General features: G+C 41.4%; 1 protein-coding gene across 3 annotated transcripts in view; it reads left to right on the forward strand.

Annotated features, from left to right (window-relative positions):
- The window catches only part of LOC123818095 (synuclein alpha interacting protein), a 142834-nt gene that overhangs the window by 90580 nt on the left and 25969 nt on the right, over positions 1–26285 (forward strand). For all 3 annotated transcript variants that reach the window (XM_045837991.1, XM_045837993.1, XM_045837992.1), the window contains exons 4-5: positions 18090–18946; positions 20590–20769. In XM_045837991.1, coding sequence (XP_045693947.1) covers positions 18090–18946; positions 20590–20769 — 1037 coding nt within the window. The remainder of the gene's footprint in view (positions 1–18089; positions 18947–20589; positions 20770–26285) is intronic.

Here is a 26285-nt window from a genome sequence, read left to right on the forward strand (position 1 = left end):
ATGATCTCACCCCAAGAGATGTTTTTTGTTTCCCTGGATGAAAAAAAATCCTCAAATGGAAATGTGTTGTCTTTGTGGAAGAGGTAAAACAAAATATGGCAGAAGCACTAAACGATATCAAAATCAATGAGTTTAAAAACTGTTTGGGGCAGTAGAAAAACAGTCTCGATAGTTGTATTACATCAAGTGGAGAAGGTGACTGAAGTTTGAACATGTGAGAATAAATCCACAATTTTTTATAAATCCATTTTTGTTTGGTTTACCCCTCATAATCCTAGAATTATGTGTATCACGTTTTAAAATAAACAGATAGTTCTTACCTATGCAGCTACTAGAATTCTAGGTCTTTCTCACTGAAAGGACTTGTACAAAGCTAGTTTACTTTTCTCCTGGACTGTTTGCTTTTTTTTCTTTTTTTTTGACATTTTGCTTAGACGGGACAGGGAAAATTATTAGTCTCTCTAGGTTTGTTTATCTCTGTTTTTTTTTGAGGGGGAGGGGTGTGAGCGAAAGTAATGCTTCAATGTTTGAATCAGAAACATCATAAGATTGTTTTAAGTTCAAATAAAGGTTTTCATTTACCTTCAAGTTTTAAAAAATATTTTTTTTATTTCAAACATACTCAAGCTCCTGTCAAGTTTAACAGAGGCTTTGTCCATATGGCCTGTCGGGATGTGTCTCCTTAAAAGGCATCACTGGCTTCCAAGCTGAGCCTCTCCGACTGCTGGCGGACCAGCCACCAGCAGTCGGGAGGACCTGGGTTCAGGTTAGCATTCAACCAGTTCCCAGCTGTATGGCTCTGAACCTTTGACTAACTTATCTATAAAATAAAAAGTCAACTTGTTCTGCCAATGTTACCAGACTATACTGTTAGGATAAAAATTAGGTAGTATATCTGAAGGTACTTTGTCAATGCAATATTTTTTTCATTAATCGGAGTGGAGAATAAGGGAGAAAAAATAATAGCAAACACTTCAGCATTGCTTAATGTGCAAGCTAGGTTTGGTGTTAAGCACTTTACTAACATTAGCTCAGTTGACCATAAAATCCCTGTGAGCTAAGCACTAAGATGTCTGTGTTATATAGATGGGCAAACTGAGACAGAGAACAGAGAAGTTAAATACCTTGCCCGCAGTCACATAGCAATTAAATTACAGAGCTGGCATCCAAGCCCCAGGAAGTCTGCCGCTAGAGTCTGTCTGTTCCCTCATCCATTGTGTATACTGCCTCTCAAATAGCTGCACTTAGTGGGACTTAGTTGCATTAATTTAATTTTAGGATATTATCTTTTTAAAAGTTTAACAATCAGGATTTTCTCTCCTCAGCTAAGTGGTGATTTATTTTCTCCATTAAATACCTATTCTTGCTTAGCAAGTTAAGTGATTTAACCAAAGCTTTTAAAAATAATTTTCCCTGGGATTTGTTAATTCCATTCACTCCGGGTGTGACTTGTAGACCCTTCTACAATAGGTGGTGCTAGACATTTCTTTTCTGGTTAAGAAGGAGGCCAGTTTCCAATTCAGAAGCTTTAAAACTTCACCAAGAGCAAAGACCCTGTGCTCAAGATAGTCAGCAACAGTTAGGCCTGGTGGGAAATGGATAAATGAGGAAAAAACTCTGAATGTAATCTCATGTACAGTCCAACTTGATAGACCATTTGAGGCCAGTAAACCACCTTCTGATAGAGTGAAAATGTTCCTAGAAAAACAAGCACATGGAAATATTCATCTCCCCATAGTACTGTGCAGAATTATCTGTGGGATCCTTTGAAAGAAATCTCAACATAGTAAAGTTTGCACAGCCAGTTTCAGAAAGAATTGAGGCATTCTCGGTCAGTTCTGTGGGCATCCGAACGTAGAAATACTACCTCCCACAGCTCTCCAGACTTTCTCGTGGCAAACACCTAGGAGGAGTTTGCTTCCGGAGTGCTTGAAAATCCCCATCTTTATGGTGATTTTTCCAACAGACAGCAGCAGAAAGCACACTTGCCTCTGAGGAGAGTCTACATCTTTCTTTTGGATGGGGCACCCTCTGGGGACACTTTCCCCCAAATCTTCCGTCACTTGGAATACATCCCACCAGATCAAGGCTTCTCTCTTTCCTTTCTAAAGTTTGTTAAACACTTTCTCCTTTGTGTAGTTTGTCAAATGTTCATGTCCATCTCTGTATTAACAAGTTTTGACCAGAAGTTCTTGGATCCATTTGTTACTTTTTCATGCAACAAGTAATTGGTGAGCCCTCTCTGTCCTAGGCATGGGGAACACAATAACAGCAAGACACAGACAAGGCCCCCATCCTCACAGTGCTTACATTCTAGGGGATAACAGACAAGAGGAAAACAAATAAGTGATAGAACCAGGCCATTCCAGAGAGGTATAAGAAGTGACTGAAGCCATGTGACAGAGTAACTTGTAGGAGGTGGGCAGGGGCCGGGGTTTGAAGGGTCAGGAGGTGTTAGAAGGACCAGCCATGGGAACACTAGCGAAGAGTGCTTCAGGTGGCAGAACTGGCAAGTGCAAAGTTCCTGAGCCAGGAATGCACTGAGCATGTGTGAGGAAGAAAAAAATAGCAATGTAGCTGTGGTGTGGTGATCAAGTGAGGGCGAGGTCAGGGTCAGGCTGTGTAGGGCCCTGTCCATCATGTATGCAGGGTTCAGATTCATGCCCAGCCCCATGAAGAGCACCACCAGCAGGAATGCGATCTTTATAAAATCCTAGTTCCTGGAAAGAAGCTTCAGGCTATAGGATCATAACTCTCAACAGAAGACGGGGCCCTAAAAATCATCTAGTCTGAGAGAGAGAGCAAGTGGGACTGCAAATAATAGAGCACATGGGTGAAATGTTGACAGTTGATAAATGTAGATTAAAGGTATGCAGCGTTCTTTGTACTATTTTTCTTTTTTCAACTCTTCCATGAATTTATTTACAAATAACAAGTTTTTCGAAAGGCAAAAAAACATTCATGTAGTGTAAAGGTCATCAGATCTTTGAAGGTGATTGTTATCATTGTCCCCTGCGGTCATCCAGCCTATGCTTCATCACCTCACTAACGCAGAGCTCACAGCCTCACGGGGCTGCCCGTCCAGAAAAGTTCATTTTTTTTACTACAGCTAATAATTTATTGGAGTGATGTTGGTCAATAAAATTGTATGCCGGTTTCCAGTGTACATTCCTATAATATACATCATCTGTACATTTCATCGTGTGTTCACCACCCAAAGGTAAAGGGGGTCAAATATATGGTGATAAAAGGTTAATATTTCATTCAAAAATCAGTGTCTCTCAAAGTTTAACCCCTTACCTGGCTCGTCCTGTGGAATGATAGACTAGGGCAGTCCCTTCTCGGCTGAGGTGCTGCTCAGTGTGTGGGGGTGGCAATCATCCTCAGTCTTGGCTTCTCCAGGTTAAAATTTCCCTCTGCAGCTTTAAGTGTACGCTGCTCCTTGCCCTCTCGTGGGTGATTGCAGTTTATCAGCATCCCTCTTAAAAGTGGGGCACCCAGAACTGAACCTGCAGTTTCTCCATGTGTGGTCTGATCAGAGCCTGTCAGCCCCACGGAGCAGCCCCCAGGATGCACCGTCCACCTTTCCTGCCTTCCCAGGTGGGCTACAAGGACAGCACTCCTGCCAGTCCTCACTGTCTGTTTGTCAAGGGCTCTTTGTTCAGGGCCCTTTGTCAAGGGCTCTGAAAGGAGCAGGAGAGTCACCTGAGTCCTGTTTGGGGCCCTTGGAAGCCCCTCTGTGAGACATATACCCCAGGACTCACTCCATTGCATCCCTGGACCGTGGGCCAGGTCCATGGTGGGACTTGACAAAGACGGATGGCAGAGCACTGTCAGAGGCCTGGGCTGCGTCTGCACCCATCGCTCGCTCACTGATGCTCATGTGTCTGCCCTGGAAGTGCCCTTCCTTTAGCCAAAGGCTTTGATATCTATAGTAATCTATCCTTGGACAGGAATATTTTAAATAGCTCTCCACTGACTATATTACACTATGACCGGGTTACACATTTTGTGAGAAATGAAGCTTTGAAAAGAACTGTGAAGGCAGCGGAGATACCACAGGACAGCAGGAGGGAGGAAGAGAACTAGGAGTGAGAAGATTGAGGACAAATTTTACCTGTCCTTGGAGCCAGCTGCTCAGCTGTTGTTGAGGGTTCTCAGTTATTTCTTAGGGGTGGAGCATACCAGGCATTTTGCCAGGTCCTCTGTAAGTGACTTATCTGTCCTCTAAATAATTCTGTGTGGGAGGACCATTATGATACCCATTTTATTGATGTGGAAACTGAGGCTTGCAGAGAATCACTAACTCGGCTGTAGTTCTGGAGCTAACAAGTGCATTTGAAACCTCATGTGCTGACTCCAGAGCCACTATGAAGTTGAGCCATTTAAGTAATTTTAGTACAAGGAACCTTGTATGGTTAGTAGTATGGGGCAAGAATTAGCAGCATGGAAGTTGCATGGGGAAAAAATTTACACCTGTAAAAGAAAGTGATTTGTGAAATGTTTGCACGTATTCTCTGCTTAATTTCCACCACTCACACAGAGAAAGAAGACAACACAGGACAGCGTGTTAACTGTGCTGTATGTTTTCCCAAACAAGTGCTAAAACATGTTATGTTGACATATGGTATTCAAATCAAACATATTAAATTACAGTGACTTTGAGTTTTTAAAAATTAAGTAGACATTCAAATGCACATTTGTTTCAAGTCATGGCACTTTAAATGTCTTGTGATTCTTCAAAATATGTATCTGCTGAGTGCCTTGTAGCATTTTCTTATGAAAGAAGGAAGATAAATATTAATGCAGCTTTGCATCTGCTTAGATGCAGAGGTCATGAAGTCTGGTTATGTAACAGTAATAAATGGCCTTGGGATGTGTTGGAGAAAAGATTCTGAAAGAATATACCTACATTATATATCATCACCAGATGTCAATGAATAAAGAAATACAATACTTTTTAAGCTTGGTATCTGGTAAAAGCCACTTTGGATGCATATTTAAAAGCATTTCTAATTTGCTATATTTTTACTCTGTGTGTGTAAATTTTGTGACAAACCCTGATCTTTTGAGCACATAGGGTTTTCTAAGGTTTCCAAGGATTTGACCAGCATCAAAACAAAAAAAATAAGTTGGCATGACATTTATTCTTTCAAAGCTGCTGTGACATAGCTGATGATGCTAAGTGTATAACACCCTGCTTTCTATTTTATTAAGGCTTAACAGCTAAAAGTATGAAAAGAAGTTTGGCATGCCAATTTAAATTGAAAATCCTGCTGATTGATTCATTTGACATGAAAAAAAAGATATAATATAAAACAGACTCCAAAGAATAGGAAAATGCATTTTCTAAGATCCAATCAAGAAAACAAGCACTTCAACCTAATACAGTAAACAATGTAACATTTATGACAAAACTCTTCATTTATTTAACTATAGTAAAAATTTATATTACATTAAGACATCTAGATGAGAGTGTTAGTCAAATAAAACAGTTATTTTTATTTTTCTTGAAAAAATTATAATTATACAAGAAATATGATTCACTATAAGAAATTATAACTATACAAGGGATATGACTCATTATAAGATTCATTATATGATTCATTATGAGAAAAGTAAAAACTACAATTAACTCTACCACCAAAATGAAATTACTATATTTCTTTCTAGTATTTTTTTTTCTGGAGGCATATGTTTTGGATGATTGCAATCATAATGTAAGCACAGTTTTTTGTCTATTGCTTTTTCTCTTATTAGAGAACATGCATGGCCATCGTTTTGAATGAACCACAGAACTTATATGTCTCTGGCCACAGGGAGCTGCCCTCTCTGGCCAAAGGGAGAAACTCTTCCTACCTTTTAATTGTTAACACTCTGTTCATGTTTCTAAGAGAAAGAGTAAATGACATTATGGGGAACGATGGGAGCAGGGGTTGATTGAAAAGTTAAAATTAAACTCTGGTCATGTCAAAAGTAATAAAAGGGGCTGGATGTAGCAGAGCTTAAATACATGTGTCTTTGGCCCTTTCTGTCTCTACTGGAACATTTCTCCTCTTTATCTGACCACAACTATAAGCACCACTGCTCTCTGATTTTTTAAAAGGCTAACAACATTGTGAAGCTAAGGAAATCAGGAATGAGACAGTATTTAGAGAGAGAGAAAATTTAGGGGAAAGGACTCACAAGCTCCTCTTCCATGTTTTGGTTTATTTTTATTGGACTCTTAGAAACATGCCCCACCCTTAAACCAGAGAAATCTCTTGGTAGAAATGAGTTCAAGGAAACCTGCAGTAAGAAAGGATGAGACACTGGAAGTGCAGACAAGCTTCTAGGCTGGGAGGGAAAGAACAGAAGCACAGGGACAAGGAACCTCACTGCGGCCTCACAGTGGCTTCCTTCCCAGAAGTCTCAGTCCTGTCCTCTCCCTGAGGGAGAAGTGGCTTCCTGGCCCATCTGCCCCATTCAAGGCTAAAGTGTGAGTGCATGGCACTGTGGTTGGGGAAGGGGGTTACTAGGTTGGGAGGCTTATGGCATCTCTGACTGCACCTCACTTGTTGCTGAAAGCCCATCTTCTTTCTGTTGTTTCCCAATATTAAATGGGCTCTGCCTTCCCATTTTAAATGACCCTTCTTTGGTCCACATCTCTCTTTTGCCCTGACTCTTCCTATTAAAAAAAAAAAAAGTCATTGAAGAAACTAAAGTCATAGAAACAGAATCCTGGAATCTCCTAGTTGAAGGATCATCAGAGAAAGTCAAGGGCCCTGACTTTCATCAAAGCGCAGACCCTGCTGTGTGGCACCTGGTCACTCACTTGGGCGTTGCATCTCACATCTCACAGTGTGGTACAGGGCCGGCTCCAGCACCAGCAGCATCACCTGGAAGCCTGTTAGCAATGCTGGCTGCCAAACCTTGCCCCAGACTCCAGAGTCAGAATCTGCATTTTACCAAGCTCTCCAGGTAACTTATTTATACATATTCAACTTTGAGAAGCACCAGCTTAGGCCACCTTGCTGCTCATTAGTTGTCCATGGTAAGACATGGTAATCTTTTCTAAAATGCAAATCTGATCATGTCAGTCAATGCTCAAAAGCAGGCAATGGTTTCCGAAGATGGTTCTGAAGACAAACAGTGGGAAGCACTCTCATGTGTCCTTCAGGGCCCTGCCCGATCTTCTCCTGGGTCAGCAAGCTTCCTCACGTGCCACCCTCCCTCTGCTTTCTGCCTGCCGATCACATCAAGGAGTCCCCTTCAGTCCTCCAGATGAGCTGTGTTCTTTCACTTGGGGATGTCCTGTTTTTCCTTTCACCTCCAAGTTCACCTCCTCAGGGCCTCTTTCCTGTAATCCCCACACTAACGCCATCCAGTGGAAATATAATGTAAGCCATGCACATAATTTAAGACTTTTCTGGTAGCCATATTAGAAAATATAAAAGTGAGGTTAATTTAATAATATCTTTTATTTAACCCAATAAGTCAAAACTGTTATCACTTTGACATGTACCAATAGCCACAGATGTCTAATGGCTTCTGTTTTGAACAATGCAAGGCCTAGATTACATCAATACCCACCCCCACCTTGTATCATTTCCTAGCTCTCTGTACTTTCCCTGTTTGAATACCTGTGTTTCAAAAACTATTAATAATGTGACATTGGTTTAATATCAGTTTTCTCTGATAGACAAAATCTCTTTGGGGTAATTTTGTTCATTATATCTCCAGTGCCTGGCACTGGTGCCAAATACAGGGGTGGGCAAAAGTAGGTTTACAGCTGTGAAACACAGACTTTTTCTTGTATTATTATTTATTTATTAACTATTGTATTATGTCTTTGTCCATACAAACCACTGTAAGTCTGCTGTTGTCCACCCCTGTGTACACTGAGGTATGGATGGACGAATGGATGTGTGAAGAGGTGAAAGGCAGCCTTGCTTCTTTGGGTTTTGTGTTACAATTGAAGAGCAGGACACGCCTCTTCATTTGGCTTGGCACCTTGACCCTTCCATTATCTCCCCTTGTAGCTACACAGCCAGTGTCCTCCTCTCTACGGAGTCATTATCCTCATCACACAGGCCCCCTCTAATTATCTCCTATCTTAAAAAACAAGCAAACAGTACCCCTTCTAGTGGTTTCCACCCTGATTCTCTGCTGCTGCCTCTCCCCGACCCCATGATTTACAGCCAACCTGCTTTGAAAAAATAAGGGAACCTCCATCTCTGGTCTTCTACCCCCGATGCACCGAGATTACCTGCAGCGTGACCTACACCTCTCTGGGGATGGTCACAACTTCCACGTTGCTAAGTTCATTGATCCTGATAGTCTCATCTTTCTTGGCCTCTTCACCTTATTTTGGACTTGGCTCTGCCTTTCTGGAAACATTCCCTTCTCCTGGTTATGTGATTCTACCTGTCTCCTCATTTTCCTCCCAACACTCTGACATCTTCTTAGTCTCCTTTACAGTCCCTTCTCTATTTGACCCATAAATATCTAAGTGCCACTTAAGTATTCACCAGGACTCTGTCTCCTCTCTTTCTTTGGGTTGATAGCTCAGTTATTCTCATAGCTTCTAATACCACCCTCATGCCGCTGCTGCTCGCCTCAGCACTCTAGGCCTCCTACATTTGGCTCACTCAGTATCTCCATGATGTGCCCTATGGAATTCTGAGGAGGAAGTCTTGAATCTCTCTCCTCAGCTTGTCCCTTCTCATACTCCTCCTTGGTAAAGGCACTCAGTTTCCTGAAATACCCACTCAATGGCCGAAGCCCGAACTCTCCCTCCCTTTCCTTCCAACTCAGCATCAGTCTATATACCAGGTCCTGAGCTGTCTGTGTTCAGAGTAACTCCCCATCTGTTTACTTCCTTCATCCCACCAGCTAGTCCAGGCCAGCTTTATGTGTCATCTGCATTAATGACCACGAACTAGTCTCACTTCTGTGTTCACTACCAGCCCTCACCCACCCTCTGTTTCCCACAGAGTAGGCAGAAGGGTATATTTTATAAGGTAAAGCAGATCATGTCACTTCTCTGTCAAATTCCCCCAGGGATCCCACATTTCAGTTAAAATATATTCCAGACTCTGTCGTGGCCAATAAAACCCCAAAATGAACTGGCCCCCTGACCACTTCCGCCAGCTTCACCTTCGATCACATTCAGCCTGGCTCACTCTGCTCTAGATAGAAGAACTTTGGAACCGGCCAGGTTCTCTCTTGCTTTAGCCATTTGGAAATGTGCTTCCTTGAACCCAGATCTCCACAGAATTATCTTTCCTCTTGTGTTTTTTCCCAGATCTGTTTGGTTCTGCCATTAGGACAGGGAATATGTCTATTTCACTTGCCTTTGCCCTTCTAGAAAGACATTCAACAAATGCTTGTTGAATCAATAAACTCTATAAAAGTATTTTAATATTCTGCCAATTACTTGAACATATCTGAACAAGCTTTATTATATTCTCGTATTGTAGCTTACCTCAGACATTGCCACCTTTAACCAGTTTGGAAGAATTAGCAGCCTAAAATACAAATTTTCAGTGTTAAGATGACTAAATCTAGGCTGATGCACTAAAGATAAACAAAGCTGGGAAATCCTTCCACTCCATCATTTCTAAGAAAAATTGTTATTAAAAACCACTTTCCTAACTTTGCTCACACACAGAAGCTCCATAGTGAGTGGCAGCCAAAACCTAGGCAGAGAGCACAGTTGGGGATTTAGGTAAAAATGAATCCAAAATGAGTACAGCCAGGTTTTGCCACTGGTTTGTGAAATCTAATTGCCTACATGTGACCCAAATAGAGAAAATGTGAATTGCATGTTTAGGAAATCATTTTCACTGTCATGAAAGCAGCCCTGCAGTGTTATGGAAACAAGCTGGAGTCAGGGAACCTCAGGCCTGGTTGAGAAGTCAGTATGCTGTCTCATTTTCCACATAACACGTAAAATTCCCTGAGTTCTCATTTATTTTCAAGTAAGAATACATGAGAACTGCTCATCCATTCTCCATTTTTTTGTGTGTGAAAACCTCTAAGAAAATCATATACTTGTATGCAGAAACATAGATAGCTTTACAGAAATGTATTCTATTAGCAATTCTAAAAGTGTTAGATGGAGGAAATTTTAGAATTCCAGTTAAGAAAGACCATTCTGAGGAAGTCTTAAAGTGCATGTAAGCCTTTATTTCCTTGGTTATCCCAGTGCCTGGGAGGTGCGCATTGCACTGCACCAGGAGGCGGAGGCAGAGCCGCTCCACCAGGCGTGTGTCCTGGGACGAGCCTGTCTGCACTTGGCTTTGCTCAGCTGCACCTGCCCTGTCCTTTCTGCAGCCTTGGAACTGAGACGCCTGGCCCAGGCCGGAGCTCACGTGGGCCTGCCAAGAGGAAGAGTAGGCTGCAGGCCAGTGCTGGCTCTTCCTCCCATTTTTCCTCCCCTGGAGCTGTTAAGGTGCAGCCCACTCAAAACAGGACCAGGTTTCACAGACTTACCACTTTGTTTCTTGTAGAAAATAGAATTCATTTAATTTTCAGGGAAAAAGTAGAAAACTCTTCTACCCTAAATAAGTCCCCCCTTTTCTTTCTCTCCTTAATGTCTAAAGCGTATTTCTAATGTGGATACATAATTTCTATATTTACAAGTAAAAGAAACAGGCCTTCTGGGAGCCATCAGTGGAGATGGGGAGCTGAGGGTGGAGGGCAGGGATTTGCCAGTTCTCTCCCTGACCCGCCTGCCCCCAAGATGCACACTCCTCTCCTTCTGCCTCTGGCTCTGTCTTACAAAGGAGCCCGTGCCACGGTGTTGCCTGTCTTTGATATTAGAGCAACACTGTAAAACATCGCCACCTTCAGTTAAAACTGGTAAGTATGTTTCTGCGCTTTCCAGAAAACACACTGAGCAAGTTCTCCGGTTTCTGTGCTTCTCTGCTTGATGTCTCTTGATGTGTATCTCTCTCTTCAATTCAGCACAAGAGGAAAAAAGGGAAGGAAGGCGGTGGGGGGGGGGGGGGCCGGAGGTAGGGAAGGAGAGAGGGAGGGAAGGAGCCTGGAGTGAATATAAGACTTAATCCACGTCAGAGGTTCTGCTAATGTCAAAGTGAAGGTCAGCATACTTTTTAGATGACAGAATAACTCTGAAACCATGTACTTTCTCAGACCCACCAATTGTTATTCTATGTGAACTGTACTTTTGAAGTCCAACGGTTTAAAGTTGTCAAAATATTGAGTCTGATTTTATGATAGAACATGCCTTTTTGGTGGAGAAGTATCATTTCTGTGCAGGGCAGGAGGGGTTCGAGTATGTGTACGAATATGCACAGACCCAAGGAGTGGGTGCAGGTGGGGTACAAAGTCAGCGAGCAGTCTCGGCAGTTCTGGACAGGACTGGGAAAGATGAGACGTGGATCTGACGTTTGCAGCAGCTGCTTGATATCAGCAGCCACTTAACATCAGGAAATTTAGAGCCAAATCATGAATCTTTTCCAACAGTATTTTAACATCTTACTGTGAATAACTCATTGATTGATATTTTCTGTAAGTACAGTACTCAAGTTCTCGGTACTCCCCTACAGCCTCAAAGTACTCTCACTAAAGGGTCTGTGGCATCAATGAAAGGGATGAGAAGCAACCCAGTGGGAATGTTCCAGAAACATGCGTCCCTCACACACATTCGTTATTCCCAGCATTGTGGCCTGAGCACAATTCTCCGAATCCAGAGTGAACGCAACCCTTTCTTGGGTCAGGTCACGGTCTAGGATCACACAGAACAGCGTCCAGCAGGGAGTCCTCACCCATACTCCACACCCTCTTCCAGTGACAGGAGATGGTGTAAGTCACCCGTCACCATGTCTTCCCGAGCCTGAGGTGTTTTCAATAAGTGGGCCCACTGGAGATTTCAGTTTATGTTGGGTAAAGGAAACTCGTAACTCTAGCATTGGTGCCCCTCATCTTTCACCATACCCCTCCCTTGTGTGTGAAAATGGAAAAAACGGAATGCTGGAGAACTTGGAAGGTATGGTCTTGAAGGTACCCAAGTTTCCAATAGCTAGAGATATGGAGTGTATTGTTATGTACATTTAAGGCAATTACAGTTAAAGCTGACCATTTTGTTTCATGGGATACAGAATCTTTAAATTTTTTAAGGATATTTATTTATTTATTTATTTATTTATTTTTAGAGAGGGGAAGGGAGGGAGAAAGAGAGGGACAGAAACACCAATGTGTGATTGCCTCTAGTGTGCCTCCTACTGGGGACCTGGCCTGAAACCCAGGCATGTGCCTTGACTGGGAATGGAACTGGCCACCCTTCGGTTCACAGGCTGGTACTCAGTCCACTGAGCCACACCAACCAGGGTGAATTCATTTAATTTTTAACAATAAATAGTAGGGATACATTATTTTGTCCTAAAGGCATATCCCTTTTCTTTACCTTCTTGGTGTCTAAAGTTCGTATTTTCTAATATGGAATGGATAATTCCATATTTAGAAGTAAAGTAAATGGGCCTTTTGGGAGCCAGCATTGACGTTAAGTCTAGAAAATTAGATCCACTGTTGCAACAGCAAACTGTACATTATCTTCCTAAGAAAATACTAATTTATCAGTCCCAAGAGCCAAAGAATTGTTCTGTGTCAGCAATCGGCTTAGCCTCATAATTATAAATTTGTAAGGATCTGTTGAAAGACGTGGATCCAGAAGAATTATAGTGTTTCATAGTGAATCACTCAGAATAAAGAACCCTGTTATTTGTAGACATTCCATACTGTCACAGAAATTTAGAGGTGGGTCAGGTCTTGGCAACCATGTAGTCTAACCCCTTCAGTTTACAGATGAAGAAATCAAGACTTAAAACTTGTAGGAAATATATGAAAATATTTAAATGTGTAATGTATCTTCTGAATGTCTGAACATCTTCAATAGCTTACTAGTACTACTTTGAAATAGTCAACACAGTTAGCGTGTTCAAAATGTGGCAAGAGTGCCTCATTGTGACTAGACTCCCATTTATTTCCTATACTTAGCATCCTTAGCCTAGCATATTTCTTTCCTTCTCCACCCTCCTTCCTTTCTTCTTCCCTTCCCCACATCTTCCATTTATCCATTGAAAGATTTTGTTACTGAGTCCCAGTATCTATGAGATGCTATTCTAGACAGAGGGCTGGTTATAAACACAAAGAGGTTTACAAGCAACCTTTGCCTTTGAGGAACTATCAAGAGAGAAGGTGAGACAAATGCATGAGTGAACAGTTGCAGCAGAACTTCAGAAATGCCCAACTCTGTATGGCCGAGTACAATCAGGGCCCTGAGAAACGCAGAGCAACACTGCCCTGGGAGACTCAGGGGAAGCACACCAAGGAGGTAACGCCAAAGTGGAATCTCATTGGGGGCCTGCCTCTCAGGCAGAGAAGGCAGCAAGGGGATTCCAGGAGAGGGGGATTGCCCCAAAGGTGGAGCAATGAAGAAAGGACATATTTTACCAGAAGGGGTGAGCCTGGTGATGGACAAGCAGGGAAAAATTAGTGATGTGGGGGTGATGGGTGCTGAGATAGGAAGATAAATTAGAAAATAAATAAAGGAACTGCTATATGCCATGCTAAAGAATTTAGCTGTCATCCTGAAAGCCTGGGCTCAGTAATTCAAGTATTTCTTCACAATGCATGTTATACCCAGCGTCTACCTCTGTTATTTTTGCTTTGTTTGTGTGCCACTCATACTATTATTTATTTAACATATTTGTCTAAAGTAACTTACTTTTAAATGCTTGTTTTTAAAAGAAACTTTATGTCAGTGTTGTAAATAGAAAACCAACATCACCTGCAATAATTTTAAGGTCTGCATGAAAATGAATGATGAAAATAAAATATTTCTGTTAACACTTCACCTATAAAAATTTCTGAACCTGTGACCTGTGGTCTCATTGTTCCAAAGGGAGATTTTAAATTTTGAAGAGGAGTTAAATTCATTGTAATATCAAATTGAGACTCCTAAAATTACTTAAGAGAGAGAGAGATGAAAGGAGTAAAAGTTCCTCACTCTCTCAGTCAGGGGTATTTAGCCATGTGCCTGCAGCCTTGGCTACTGCATGGAGGAAGTACTGTTTTTGGCAGTAAAGGTCCACCTAGGTTTTGAGCTAAGAAGTAACAAAGTCAGACTTATCTGAAGAGGGATAACTCAGAACTGAAAAGGAAGACCAAAAAGTAGGTAGAGCCTTGCCTAGGCTGGTTCTACCAGAGACTTTCAGAGCAGTCCCAGTGTAGAAGGATGAAGATAAGAGGAAGGATTTCAGAGCAGAACACAGCAGCACTTGCTTCCTGAGGGACAAAGGGCAGGGGTCAAAGGAAGAGAAGGGTGGGCCATGCCCTGGAGATGGATAGCTTGTGAGATGGTGTGGCAGCCATGTGATGCAGGCCAGGTTTACCAGGAATGAGGAATATGGTTAGAAAGACAGAGTAGAGTGTGCGGTGGGGGGATGAGGAAGGGAAGGAGACAAAGCAGAAAAAGGTGGAGAGGGACAAGACCCCTAAATCAGAACATGCAGCCTGCCACAAATACTTGCAGTTTCTAAGCTCACAGTAAATGCTTGTGGGATAAAAGGCCAAGTGTGGATAGTCAGCGGGCAGTGGAAAGTATCTTGCTGGTGATCGGAGGCATTCCAAACGCCCGTAGTTTGGGAAAGATGACTGGCCTGTAAGTCAGCCTCAAGTGCACTTCCAGTCACCTACTGACCACTTTAGAAAATGTGTGATGCAACCAGCAGTCAGATTTAAGGTATATTAGACACGTTTACTTTCGTAAAATGTTGAAAATGAATCCATCCAACCAACCTTGTTCAGAACTTACTTATGTAAGGCCATTTTCTGGGAGCTTTGAGGGATGGAGATATAAATTAGACATAGAGCTTGTAAAAATCTAATAAGATTGCAGATAAGTTTTTCAGGGGTATAAAATTTGTTAACATGGAGTATTCATGATCTTCAGAAAACAAATTTAGCCTCAAAATCTTCCTAGTAACCACAGTTAGTGTGAAGTCTGTTCCCACGCAGTGTATGAAGTTTATTATGATGTTGGGGGAGAACAGCCTAAGTGAAATTTCTCATAGAATTGGAAGTGACAATCTTGCCAGGCATTAACAGCCCTTTTTCTTGTGTTGTGCTTAAAATACCCATTTGCCCAGCTTAGGAGAAATAAACTAATTGAGTTTTATCTTTTGCACATATATAAAACTGTCCTTCTCAGATAAGTCTATCATATAGTAATGTATTAGAGTATTCTCATGAAAACCTGTTAAATAATCCATTTCCCACAACTAGGATGTTTTCCCTCAGTACTCAAGACAGAGACTAGAAAGCATAGATTTCACTTTCAGTCTATAAAAGAGTCACACATTTGAATGAGGGAAGGACAACAAGCCTAATGTTGATACCCATTCTTCAGTTTCTAGACCCTTCTGTGGAAAGAAGTGTTTTTGTAAGACTCAGACAGAATTCATTTCCATACAGCGTTCCCGATGGCTCCCGTCAGAGCAGAACAGCTGGGAAACATATGGTATCCATTTCCCTGTATCACTTGGAAAAAATTTCACATGTAAATAAAGCCAACATAAAAGAGTAGCCCTTTGAACCCATGACCTTGTACATACAATACATAGATATAGTGGCACAATGCACTCGTTGTATTGGCCAACTGAGTTCTGTGCCTTTAAGAATTCTTTATTATATTTTGAGATGCACATTTTCAAGACTTTCCAAAGAAATGAAGGTAATTTTCAAAAATATTAGCAAACAACATATCCAACAATAAGTACATATCTCAGAAATGGAAAGGAATATATATATCGCACTATATTTAAAGCTTTCCAGACAATTGATGGATACAATTAAAGGCATATTTATACATTATAAACTCTCTGTCCATTATCTCTCTGTTTTGAAATAAGTAAGTAAGTTAACCATGTGTTCTTGAAAGGAAGAGAGAAAGGCTTGGCAGAAATTTCTGGCAGACATTAGTTTTTTCATAGGTTTACATTTTGGGGGAGAAAAGGACATATAAATGCTAGAAAACCTTTTAAGTTTATAATGGACCAACTGGAATTAGTCTTTGCCTTTTGCATATTTACATTTCATACATAACTCTAGAAAATCTAGCTCTTATTGGTAATTATCACTCCTCTGAGTTTATTAACAGAACTTTTTTCCCCTGTGAAATTAAGCTGTAAATCCCTCAGAAGGATGCACTTTGGGCGTTTAAAAAGAGGTTTAATGTGTTGCACAAAGTGAGATTCAAATTTGAACACTAGTGTTTGTTAATTGTCTGCCCTGTGCCAAGTACTGTGTACAACTAAGAACCAGAGCCAACAGAAGGGAAGGGAGCAGCAGCTTCAGAGCATGGAGATACCGTTGTTCCCTTCTAGAACATTCCCTGTTATTTCCTGTTCCTTACCAAACAGAATCTAAACCTCCCCTCAAACCTCCTTTTCTTGGATTCTAAAATGCCGCAGCGAGAAGGACCTCAGAAGAGCACCTCTTAGTGCAGATCCTCTGAAACCCCTTGCAAAACTGAGGTCCATTTTGGAGAAAGAACCCATAGCTATGTGACATTCAGTCTCAGAATGTTCCCTGTCACTTCTTTAGCTTGGCTCCAGAACTTCTCAGAATCCTTTTAGAACACACCCTGGCAGGAGGAAGAATGACCGTGCTCTAAATTTGGGGAACTTTAATCACTTGTATTTCACTTTTATCCCCCAAATCAGTGGTAGCCAGGGACTCTTGCAGAAATGATAGGCCTAGGAATACCCCCATCTCTTTTGCTGTGCCCAATAGCAAAGACCAGAAACAAAAACATGCTTTTGGGTTACAATCTTCCCACCTGCTGCTGTTCTGGAAAAGGATAGATAGACGAGAGGTCCCTGGTTGGAGGGTAGTCCTGAAACCTCACTCCTTTAATAGGGGATGGTGTAAACTAAGTGGAAGGGAGTAGGAACCCATAAATCTCTGGTCAGCACGTTTCCAGGGGCACTGGGGCATCTGTCATCTAATCAGAGGAGTGTGCCAGAGGGGAAGCAGTGTCATCATGGCCAAGGAGACTGGTGTTGCTCCACCATCCTGCACTGAGAGGGGGTGGGTAGCCTTTCTTACGAGGCTAATGGGGAGAGGTGGTGGTTCTTACCTTCCACCTCCAGATGTGTTGCTGTTTCACTTCATACTCCATCTCAACCAGACACTCAAATGCAAACCTTGCAGTGTTAATCTAAGCCTTGAACAGAAATGAGAAAAAAAAAACCTAGTCTGTCCGCCTCACCCTCCCTTCACAATGTCCTTCCCCTCTTGTTTGTTTCCAGCTTTCTAAATAATGAACGGCAGCCCTGAATCTTAAAGAGTGCATTCTGCTGCGAGGTGTCAGTGCATCACGCTGTTGTACCACGTGCCGGAAAGCACCTAATAAACGGTGGACTGGGATGCTCCGTCTAAGACGGAGAACACTCAGCCTCGGCTCCTCTCCTGTGGTCCCGTCAACTCCTGACCACTTCCTTCCTTTCTGTTCTGGCCCTAGTCTGTCTAACAAATCACCCAGGGAATCACCCAATCAGTCATAATTTGTTCACCCAATATTAAAAAGTTTATTCTTCTTTATATGGGACTCCTTAAGCTTCAGGGACATACATATACGTGTGTGTGTACATGTGGGAATATGTGCATATACGTCCCTTCTCTCCCTAAATTAGTTTGGAAATTCATTTAACACAGAGGACCCGGTCCTCCAGTTCTGCTTTTCAGGGTGGTGACAGGTACCCAAATACTTGCCAGGCAGGTGAAACTATCCAGGGAATAAGCCTAGATACCTGTCTGGGCTTGTTTTCTTTGGCTGTCTGCTTTCACCATTACTACTTTACTTCAATTAATTTGGAGCCAATATATCAAAGCTTTCTTTTATCTTTAACTGTTTTCCAGTGTTAAGTGTGAACTATTTATTTTATGATATACATTCTAAGTGGTCCCCTTACACAGGGCTTACTTTGAGCATAACTTGAGTGGACCATGTCTGCCTGCATAGCCAAGATATTTTTAGTGTTTCAATTAATAGCCTCCTCTTTTAATTTATTTTAAAACAGTTTCTAGCTCAAGCTGGAATTGCAGTGTCTCAACTCTTATTACAAACACGCAAAAGCCCACAGGAATCGCTGATGTATACAGTAAGTTCCGCCCAGTGAAGCGAGTTTCCCCCCTGAAACATCAGCCAGAGACTCTGGACAACAATGAAAACGATGAGCAAAAGGACCAGAAGGCAGAGTACCAGAAAGGAGGTGATGCCGACCCAGGCCCCCAAGCCGAAGAGCTCAGCCCCGGAGATAGAGAGGGTGGCCCCCTGAGTAAGATCTCGGAGCCTAGTGCACTGCTGGGCGAACTGGAGCATTATGACCTTGACATGGATGAGATTCTGGATGTGCCTTACATTAAATCCAGTCAACAGCTTGCCTCTTTCACTAAGGTGACTTCAGAAAAAAGGATTTTGGGTTTATGTACGACCATCAATGGCCTCTCTGGCAAAGGCTGCTCTGCAGGCAGTGCTGAGAACTCACCATCCAACATGACGCCGTTTTGTGTGCTTTCTCCCGTGAAAAGCCCTCACTTGAGAAAAACGGCATCTGTCCTTCGCGACCAGCAAAAGCTCTCCACTGAAGACTCTGAGGGCTCACCCCCTCTGGTTAAATGTGGCTCTGAAAACCAGAGTAAGGACTTTCTGACCAAGACCTTCACTGATGCCCAGAGTCGGAAAGGTGAGAAGCCAGCACCAGACTGCCAGCTCCGGGCCTTCCACCTGCAGTCCTCGGCGGCAGAACCCAAACTGGAGGAGCAGATCGGTGGCATGAACTGGACCAGCTCCCAAGGCCCAGAAGAAAGGAGTGAGTATCTGAAGAAGGTGAAAAGCATCTTGAACATCGTTAAAGAAGGACAAATCTCTCTCCTGGTAAGTATGATCTAATTCAGCATACATATGAGTAATTCAGAGACTTTCGTTATCAGCTCCATTCATTAGTAACAGAATGATGATACATTGATTCCCATTTTTGTTTAGCCTTTATTTATGGTTTTGATTAGGTGATTTGACTTTTGAGTTTTAAAATAAAAAGTTAGGAGGGTAAAGCAGGGAGAAACAAATGACTGTAAGGAGAGTGTTATTTCACTTTAACTTTGCATGAATTCAACTGAAATAAGGATACTCAATCTAAAACAAAAACAAAACAGAAAGGCCCAGCACTTTCTTTACCTTGAATCTTAATGCCTTTCTCTTTGCCTTTCTAATTGTTTCCAATGCTCTCACTCAGTTATTTGTGGGGATGTCAGTTTCTTGCTGAAGGTAGAACTGCCAGATACATGAACAGAGGGTCTTCTGTTTTTGTCCCGATTATTATTACGAGGACTTGGACCAGGAGGGCTGAAAGCATTTGCAGATAGAAGCTTACCCTGGAGCTTGATTGTCCCCTGACCCAGATGGAGTTTTTACCAGTTGCAGCTCTGTATGTCTAGGGAGTATGAAGAAGCTTTTCTGAAGATTCTAAACAGAGCAACATGATGTAAGAAAAGTCTGTTCTGCTTAGGCTCAGAGAGCTGAACTGAAATCACACTCCATCTGCCTACATTGTTCTTTTCTGGCTTCCAGGCTTGCATCAAACAGTAGCAAGCCTGGGCTAATACTGTGATGTTAATTAAAGTCTCATTCAGGAAAATTGTCACATCTTGGCAGTGTGGCTCTGCTAAAGCCATGCATGGTTAAGTACAGTGTGCTTGCTCTGCTATCACAGATCTTATTGTCATAGTGGGATGATAGGATCGAATCATTTTACTAAATAAAGTAGTGATTTTTTTTCTCCTAAAAATGTCTTTTCCATTTCTCTTGGCCCTTCTTCTCTTTTTCTCTTTGGTTCATTTCTTTCTTTTTTTCCTTCCCATGTTTTCATGTTTCCCAAATGATAACACCTCTCAATTTACCAAACTGCCTTTATCAACCAGTTTATGCTCAGGGAATGAACTCCACCAGAGGTGAGAAAACCAAAAGCAGGTGGCCTGCCCATGCCCCCAGGAGCTGGTTTGGGGATGAAAGTGTCTAGAGGTTCCCCTGGGAGCAGCAGTTGGCCGCAGGCACCATTTGGCTTCCAGTCAAAGCCGGTTCTCCATGGTTCAAGGCAAAGCAGATGGTTGAGACTAGTAGTTCATTCTTTCAACAAACCTGCTACAGGGAACATAACACAACCTGGCCCTCAGGACTTAGCAGTGGAGTGGCTGGGAACAGACCAGGAGCCTGCCAGATACTGCGAATGCCATCACAGTTGTTTACAAGCCACCTCAGAACCTCCCCCAGCGTGCTGGCCTCTCCTGGTCACTGTGTCTCTCACACGAAAATTAGTCTCTTGAGCTTTTATGTCCCAAAACATAATATAACAAAAAAAATTGTCATAGAAAATAGCATGGAATTCTGACTACATAGATCCTGATGGCTGCCACCAGAGCTTCTGGAAGCTCACCTCCTTTTCCTAGCGCCCCGAGAAAAACCCCAAAGTGTCTCATTCTGTTTTAGTGACCTGAGTTTTTCTAATCTTGCTATTTGCACAGCCACACCTAGCTGCCGACAATCTAGACAAGATTCACGACGAAAGTGGAAACAATCTCTTACACATTGCCGCATCGCAGGGCCACGCGGAATGTCTCCAGCACCTCACTTCTTTGATGGGAGAAGATTGCCTCAATGAGAGGAACTCTGAGAAGTTGACTCCAGCGGGCCTCGCCATCAAGGTGAGTGGTTGGGGCTGGGGCCCCCACAGCTGAAAGTTAAGTTTCAATTTTTTAAGATTTCTACGGAGCTAAAGTATTGGGATGGAGAGAGAGAGGAGAGTAATATACCGAGCAAACAGCAAATGAATGTTATATTTAAGAGATTAATCATTTCAGTCATTAACTGCTTTGAGATTTTGAGTGTGCATTCCAATTTATTGTGCAATGAGGGTCGGCTTCAAATCAGCTAATAAAGAGAAAGGGAAATGATCGATTGCAGAGCTAAGAACTTTTGTTATTCATGGAGACTGCAGTTTAGGCTCTTAACCACACCTGGATCTATCAGAGACTGTTTCATTTTTTCCTAATATGAGTACAATGAAGAAGACAAATGAGGACATGGTGTGTTTGAAGGGATGCTAGCCTGCAGGAGTATTTCAGGTAATGAAGTGGGCTTCTCATGGATCACATCTGAAGTTTAAATGTCTTCAGGATCAGGAATGGCTTAGAATAACAGTGCTGGGTTTGAGTTTAGCTTTTGCAGACAGTATGCTCTTTGTCAAAAACTGCAGAAATTAATGGCGACTGCATTAGGGTTAAAAACTAGAAACTTTGATACAAGAGAACATGGTCTTTTGTAGCACTTCAGCGAGTGCCTCTGTAAAATATATAACACACCACTAGAAAGTTAGCCATTAAACTAAAATTACTTTTAAGGTCTTTGGCAAATAAATATGGAATTCAGCCATGTTTATTAAGAAGCTAGAAATGAAGTTTAAGGAAATATAATACAGCTTGTGCTTCTGCATATGTACTTTACATAATAGTGTCCTCCAAAAGCTGAATAATCATAATTTTTATTAATGGAATTATATAGAGTTTTATTAGGGGGACTTGCTGGTTAAATCTACTTTTGAATACCCTAAAAAACATATAACATTTAAAAAACTATTGCTATCTTACCTCTAGTTTATCTTTTATGCAAATCTGAATTTTTATATCTTTATTTACTATACAGTAAAGTTTTATATATTAAATGTTGTGTTCTATTTTATTTAGTTTTACTCAATGATAAGGTATTATTTCAAAGAGACATTAAAAAAACTCTTTGATAAAATGACAAATCTATGATCCCGGTGGATATCATTTTTCTTTAGTTGTGAATGATGCTATATCAGATTAAGAGCTGATCTGCAGGCAGCTGTCATGAAGAAAGAGAAATCAAATGTGAACTTGAGGTTCATCATAGTTGAGTTCAATGACATCACCAAGTCCACTGGATATTGTGTTAGTTGATGGTAATAAAAATTTGAATGAGACAGAATCCTTTAAGTAGTTGCAGGCCTGATGGATAAGACAGGTAAGTTATCAGTAATTCAAGTGCAGGCATCAAATTCAAGATCTAGTCCTATGGCAGAATCTTGTGGGAAAATAGAGTTGGATCTAATCATCAGTGGGCATGTTCCAATGATGAATAAAATATTCTTGCAATGCCAATGAATATTGATATTAAAACACTGAATATTTTAGTGTTTATAAAATACTTATAGTGTATAGTTTTCCTGACTAATGGTAGATTATTGAATATATTCTAACTACATACTTGGGTGAAAAAAGTTTTTTTCCCCTTAATTTCCACGTCCTAGTCCTGTCTTTGAGTCAGAATCTTTAGAGTAGGAAGTTAGATAAGAAACTTAGTGGTCATTAAGCCAATCCTGGGTATAAACTCCTGTGATGGTATCTGTATTATTATTCATTCTTGAACTCTTCCAGCCCACATAGTATTGCCACCATACAGTCAGCATGCAAAACTTAGCACTTTTTTGTTTGTTCATTCTAATGAAGAATACATACAAACACATAAGACTCAAAGCTTTTATAGATTTTATGGATTTGGAGTCCCAGGCTTTTCATGCTTTACTTCTGAACAACAATTTGAGAAACAGAAGTGTTCCTCTATGCCTTCCTTTAACACAGACTTTACAAAAGCAGCTAGTACAAATACTTTATAACAAGTGCCACCCCTTTAGAGATCTGTCCTGACACATGTCCTGCCTCAGTATATTCAGGCTATTTTAATGGACATTAATGCAGAGAGAATCCTAAGAAGTCATTGCTGTCTGTCTGTCTCAGGACCGTTATTTGAACCCCAGTAACTGGCTGACGGTGTTTCACGTCAGTAAGCACAGCTCCGAGGGCCCTGTTGTCATTAACGACGAGCAGCCTGGCTACAAATTGGTTGAAGTTGCTGGGATAATGTGACTTGGCTGACTGGAAGCAGAGTCACAGAGTGTCACATAAGATTACCTGAGAAAAAGGAGCTCCTCAGTCATACCAGGGTTGAAGAACATCTCTCTGCCACTCTTAAACTCCTCAAATGGAACATCATAAATTCTTGCCTGTTACATGCAGAATTTATTGAGTGTTTTCTGGGGGCCTGACACTAGGGACTATGGGAGTTTGGAGCATGACCAAGTGCCCTTGGGAATGAATGAATTCTATAAGGTGAAGGAAGCACTGTGTTTTCTGAAATGGAGCTAGAACAAGGAATTATTTTAGGAGCTAAACAGACTGAGAATGAAATAACCTTGATTCCTTTTTCTCATTTAGTCCTTCTGATTAAGCTCAAAGAGAAAATGCTGGTCTGATAAGAAAAATGACTTTGAACACAGCCTACTGACATTCCTTTTTGACATACAGTGAATGACCCCAGGCTTAGAGACTTCAGCAGGCAAAAATCTCCCACTAGAACTTAATAACATTTTTTGTTTTCTTGGTATTTTGATTTATGGCAAGTGATACTGCTTTTAAACTCATGGTTGTGATATATTTCTTTTTGCCTTACTAGCAGCATTTTACTCATTTCAATGTTGCCTTCTTGAATAACTACACCTAATAGACATGTAACACAGCATTCCATCCAATAACAGCAGAATTCTTCTCAAATGCACATGGAACATTTTCCAGAGTAGGCCATATGTTAGGCTATAAAACAGGTCTCAATAAATTTAAACTGATTGAAATCATACAAAATATATTCTCCAACCATAACGGAATGCAATTAGGAATCAATCACAGAAGGAAATTTGGGATATTTACAAGTAAATGGAATTAACTTACTCTAAAATAATCATTGTATCAACAAAGATATTACAAGGGAAATTGAAAACTATTTGGAAATGAATGAAAATGCAACATAACCAACATTTAAGGATGCAGCTAAAGCAGTGCATAATGGGAAATTTATAGCTGTATATTTAAAAAGAAGAAGAAGAAAGATCTCAGATCAATAGCCTAACCTTCTACCTTAGGAAACTATAAAAAGAAAAGCATACCTGGCTGGTGTGGCTCAGTGGATGGAGTGCCAACCTGTGAACCAAAGGGTCGTCACTTTAATTTCCAGTCAGGGCACATGCCTGGGTTGTGAGCCAGGTCGCCAGCTGGGGGCGCATGAGAGGCAACCACACACTGATGTTTCTTTTACTCCCTTCCTCCCTCCTTCTACTCTCTCTAAAAATAAATAAATAATCTTTAAAAAATTTATTTAAAAAAATTTTAAAAGAAAAACCAACTAAATTCAAAGTAAGCAGAAGGAAGGAAATTTAAAAATTCAAGTGGAAATACATGAAATAGAGAATACAATAACAATAAAGTCAACAAAACCAAATTTAGTTCTATGACAAGACTGAAAAATAATAAACCTTTAGTTAGACTAAGAAAAAAAGACTCAAATTATTAAAATCAGAAATGTTGCCTAGCCCTGGCTGGTGTAGCTCAGTGGATTGAGCGTGGACTGGGAACCAAAGTGTCCCAGGTTCGATTCCCAGCCAGGGTACATGCCTGGGTTGCAGGCCATAACCCCCAGCAACCGCACATTGATGTTTATCTCTCTCTCTGTCTATCTCCCTCCCTTCCCCTCTAAAAATAAACAAATAAAATCTTAAAAAAAAAAAGAAATGTTGCCTCATATTTCTGTGTTCTATATAAACACTGCTTTTATAAACCATCTTGTCTAGTAGATGCTCAATATGGTTCCCATTCCTTCATCCAGAGGGAATGAAGCACACTGTATCATTTTTTAAACTCCTTATAGGAGATACTTGGCATGTTCAAGTTGTGTATAATGAAGGATTTATACACATGAGGAGGGTGGGTGGGGTGTAGGGAGCTCACACAGGAAAATGCAATATCGGGGGTAACAACGAGAGCACAGTTACCACCCCAGAGCCTGAAGGGACAGGGGAAGGACCTGAGAGAGAGGGCTGGATAGAAGACTGGCTGACTTTTGACATTTGACTGGTAGAGGGACTCAGCCAGCCAGCAGCAACCCCATAGAGGAGTAGGGGGAGCCAGGAACAGAGGGAACCTAAACACATTCTCCTTCCCTGGTCTCTTGCTACCACTCTCCAGCCTGCATCCAGGGGGCTAGGAAGCCAGTGCACACAGATCCGCCTCCTTGGCAGCAAGGAGGGCAGAAAAGGGAGGAACTACATCTGAATGAGACACCAGGAAGCTGGTCAACAAAAACTCAGTTATGCTAGATATCCCAAATAGAGGGAATAGACTGCATAGGTACAGTTGTGAGTTGACTATGTGAGGCTCCATGAGAGTAAATGAGGAATGAGCAGATTACCTCCTCTTGCCTTGTTTTTAGAATAGACTTCCTTCACTTCATGCCCATAGTAGCTGTTTTCTTCTGTGCTATGCAATCCAGGAAGGCAGCTGAATGTCTCATTTGTTTTATAGAATGATGGAGAGTGTCTGAGAGCAGCTGGTAGTATAAGGTAACAAGGATCGCATGCTTAGTAAGCTGATGTGCTTCATCTCATTTGAGCTCCACAATAAGTTTATGAGGTAGTTACTACTCACCCTGCTGTTTCACAGAGGAGAAAATTGAGTGTCAGAGAGGTGAAGTAACTTGATCAAGGTCTTGTAACTAAGTGGGGGATTAAAGATGTAAATCCATTCCAAAGTCTGGGTCTTAATCGCTAGGTTATATATGTCACGCCAGCCTTCCTGGACTGCACAGTATGGGGTCTCGGCACAGGAGAAAGGAGCTATTGTGGGCACAGAGTCGGGGAAGGCGTCAGTGAGGCAGCATTGGAGCCAGTATCACAGGGCTATTTTTCTTTACTTTGGAATCATAACATTTTAACTTTTCAAGGGGAAAATCTTATTATAAAAGTTAATGGGTAAACAAACTGTGATATATTCATGCAATGGAATACTTCTCCACAATAAAAGAGAATAAACTATTAACATAAGTAGTACTTGGATGAATCTCTGAGGTGTTACACTGAATGAAAGAAGCCACATGCAAGAGTTCGTAATCTATTTTATGGTGAGAGAAATCATATCAGTGGTCACCTGGGGTAAAGGTGACAGAAATGAAAGCAAAAGGCTAGCAGAAGTTTGGGTTTTGGGTTGTTTTTTGGTTTTTGGTTTTTTTGGTGGGATAGGGTGATGGAAATCTATATCCTTATTGGAGTTGTAATTACAAGTGAGTATGTTTGTCAAAATTCATCAAATTGTATACT

Source organism: Phyllostomus hastatus, unplaced genomic scaffold, assembly GCF_019186645.2.
Source record: "Phyllostomus hastatus isolate PE091 unplaced genomic scaffold, TTU_PhHast_1.1 phas_contig_254, whole genome shotgun sequence".
NCBI lineage: Eukaryota > Metazoa > Chordata > Mammalia > Chiroptera > Phyllostomidae > Phyllostomus > Phyllostomus hastatus.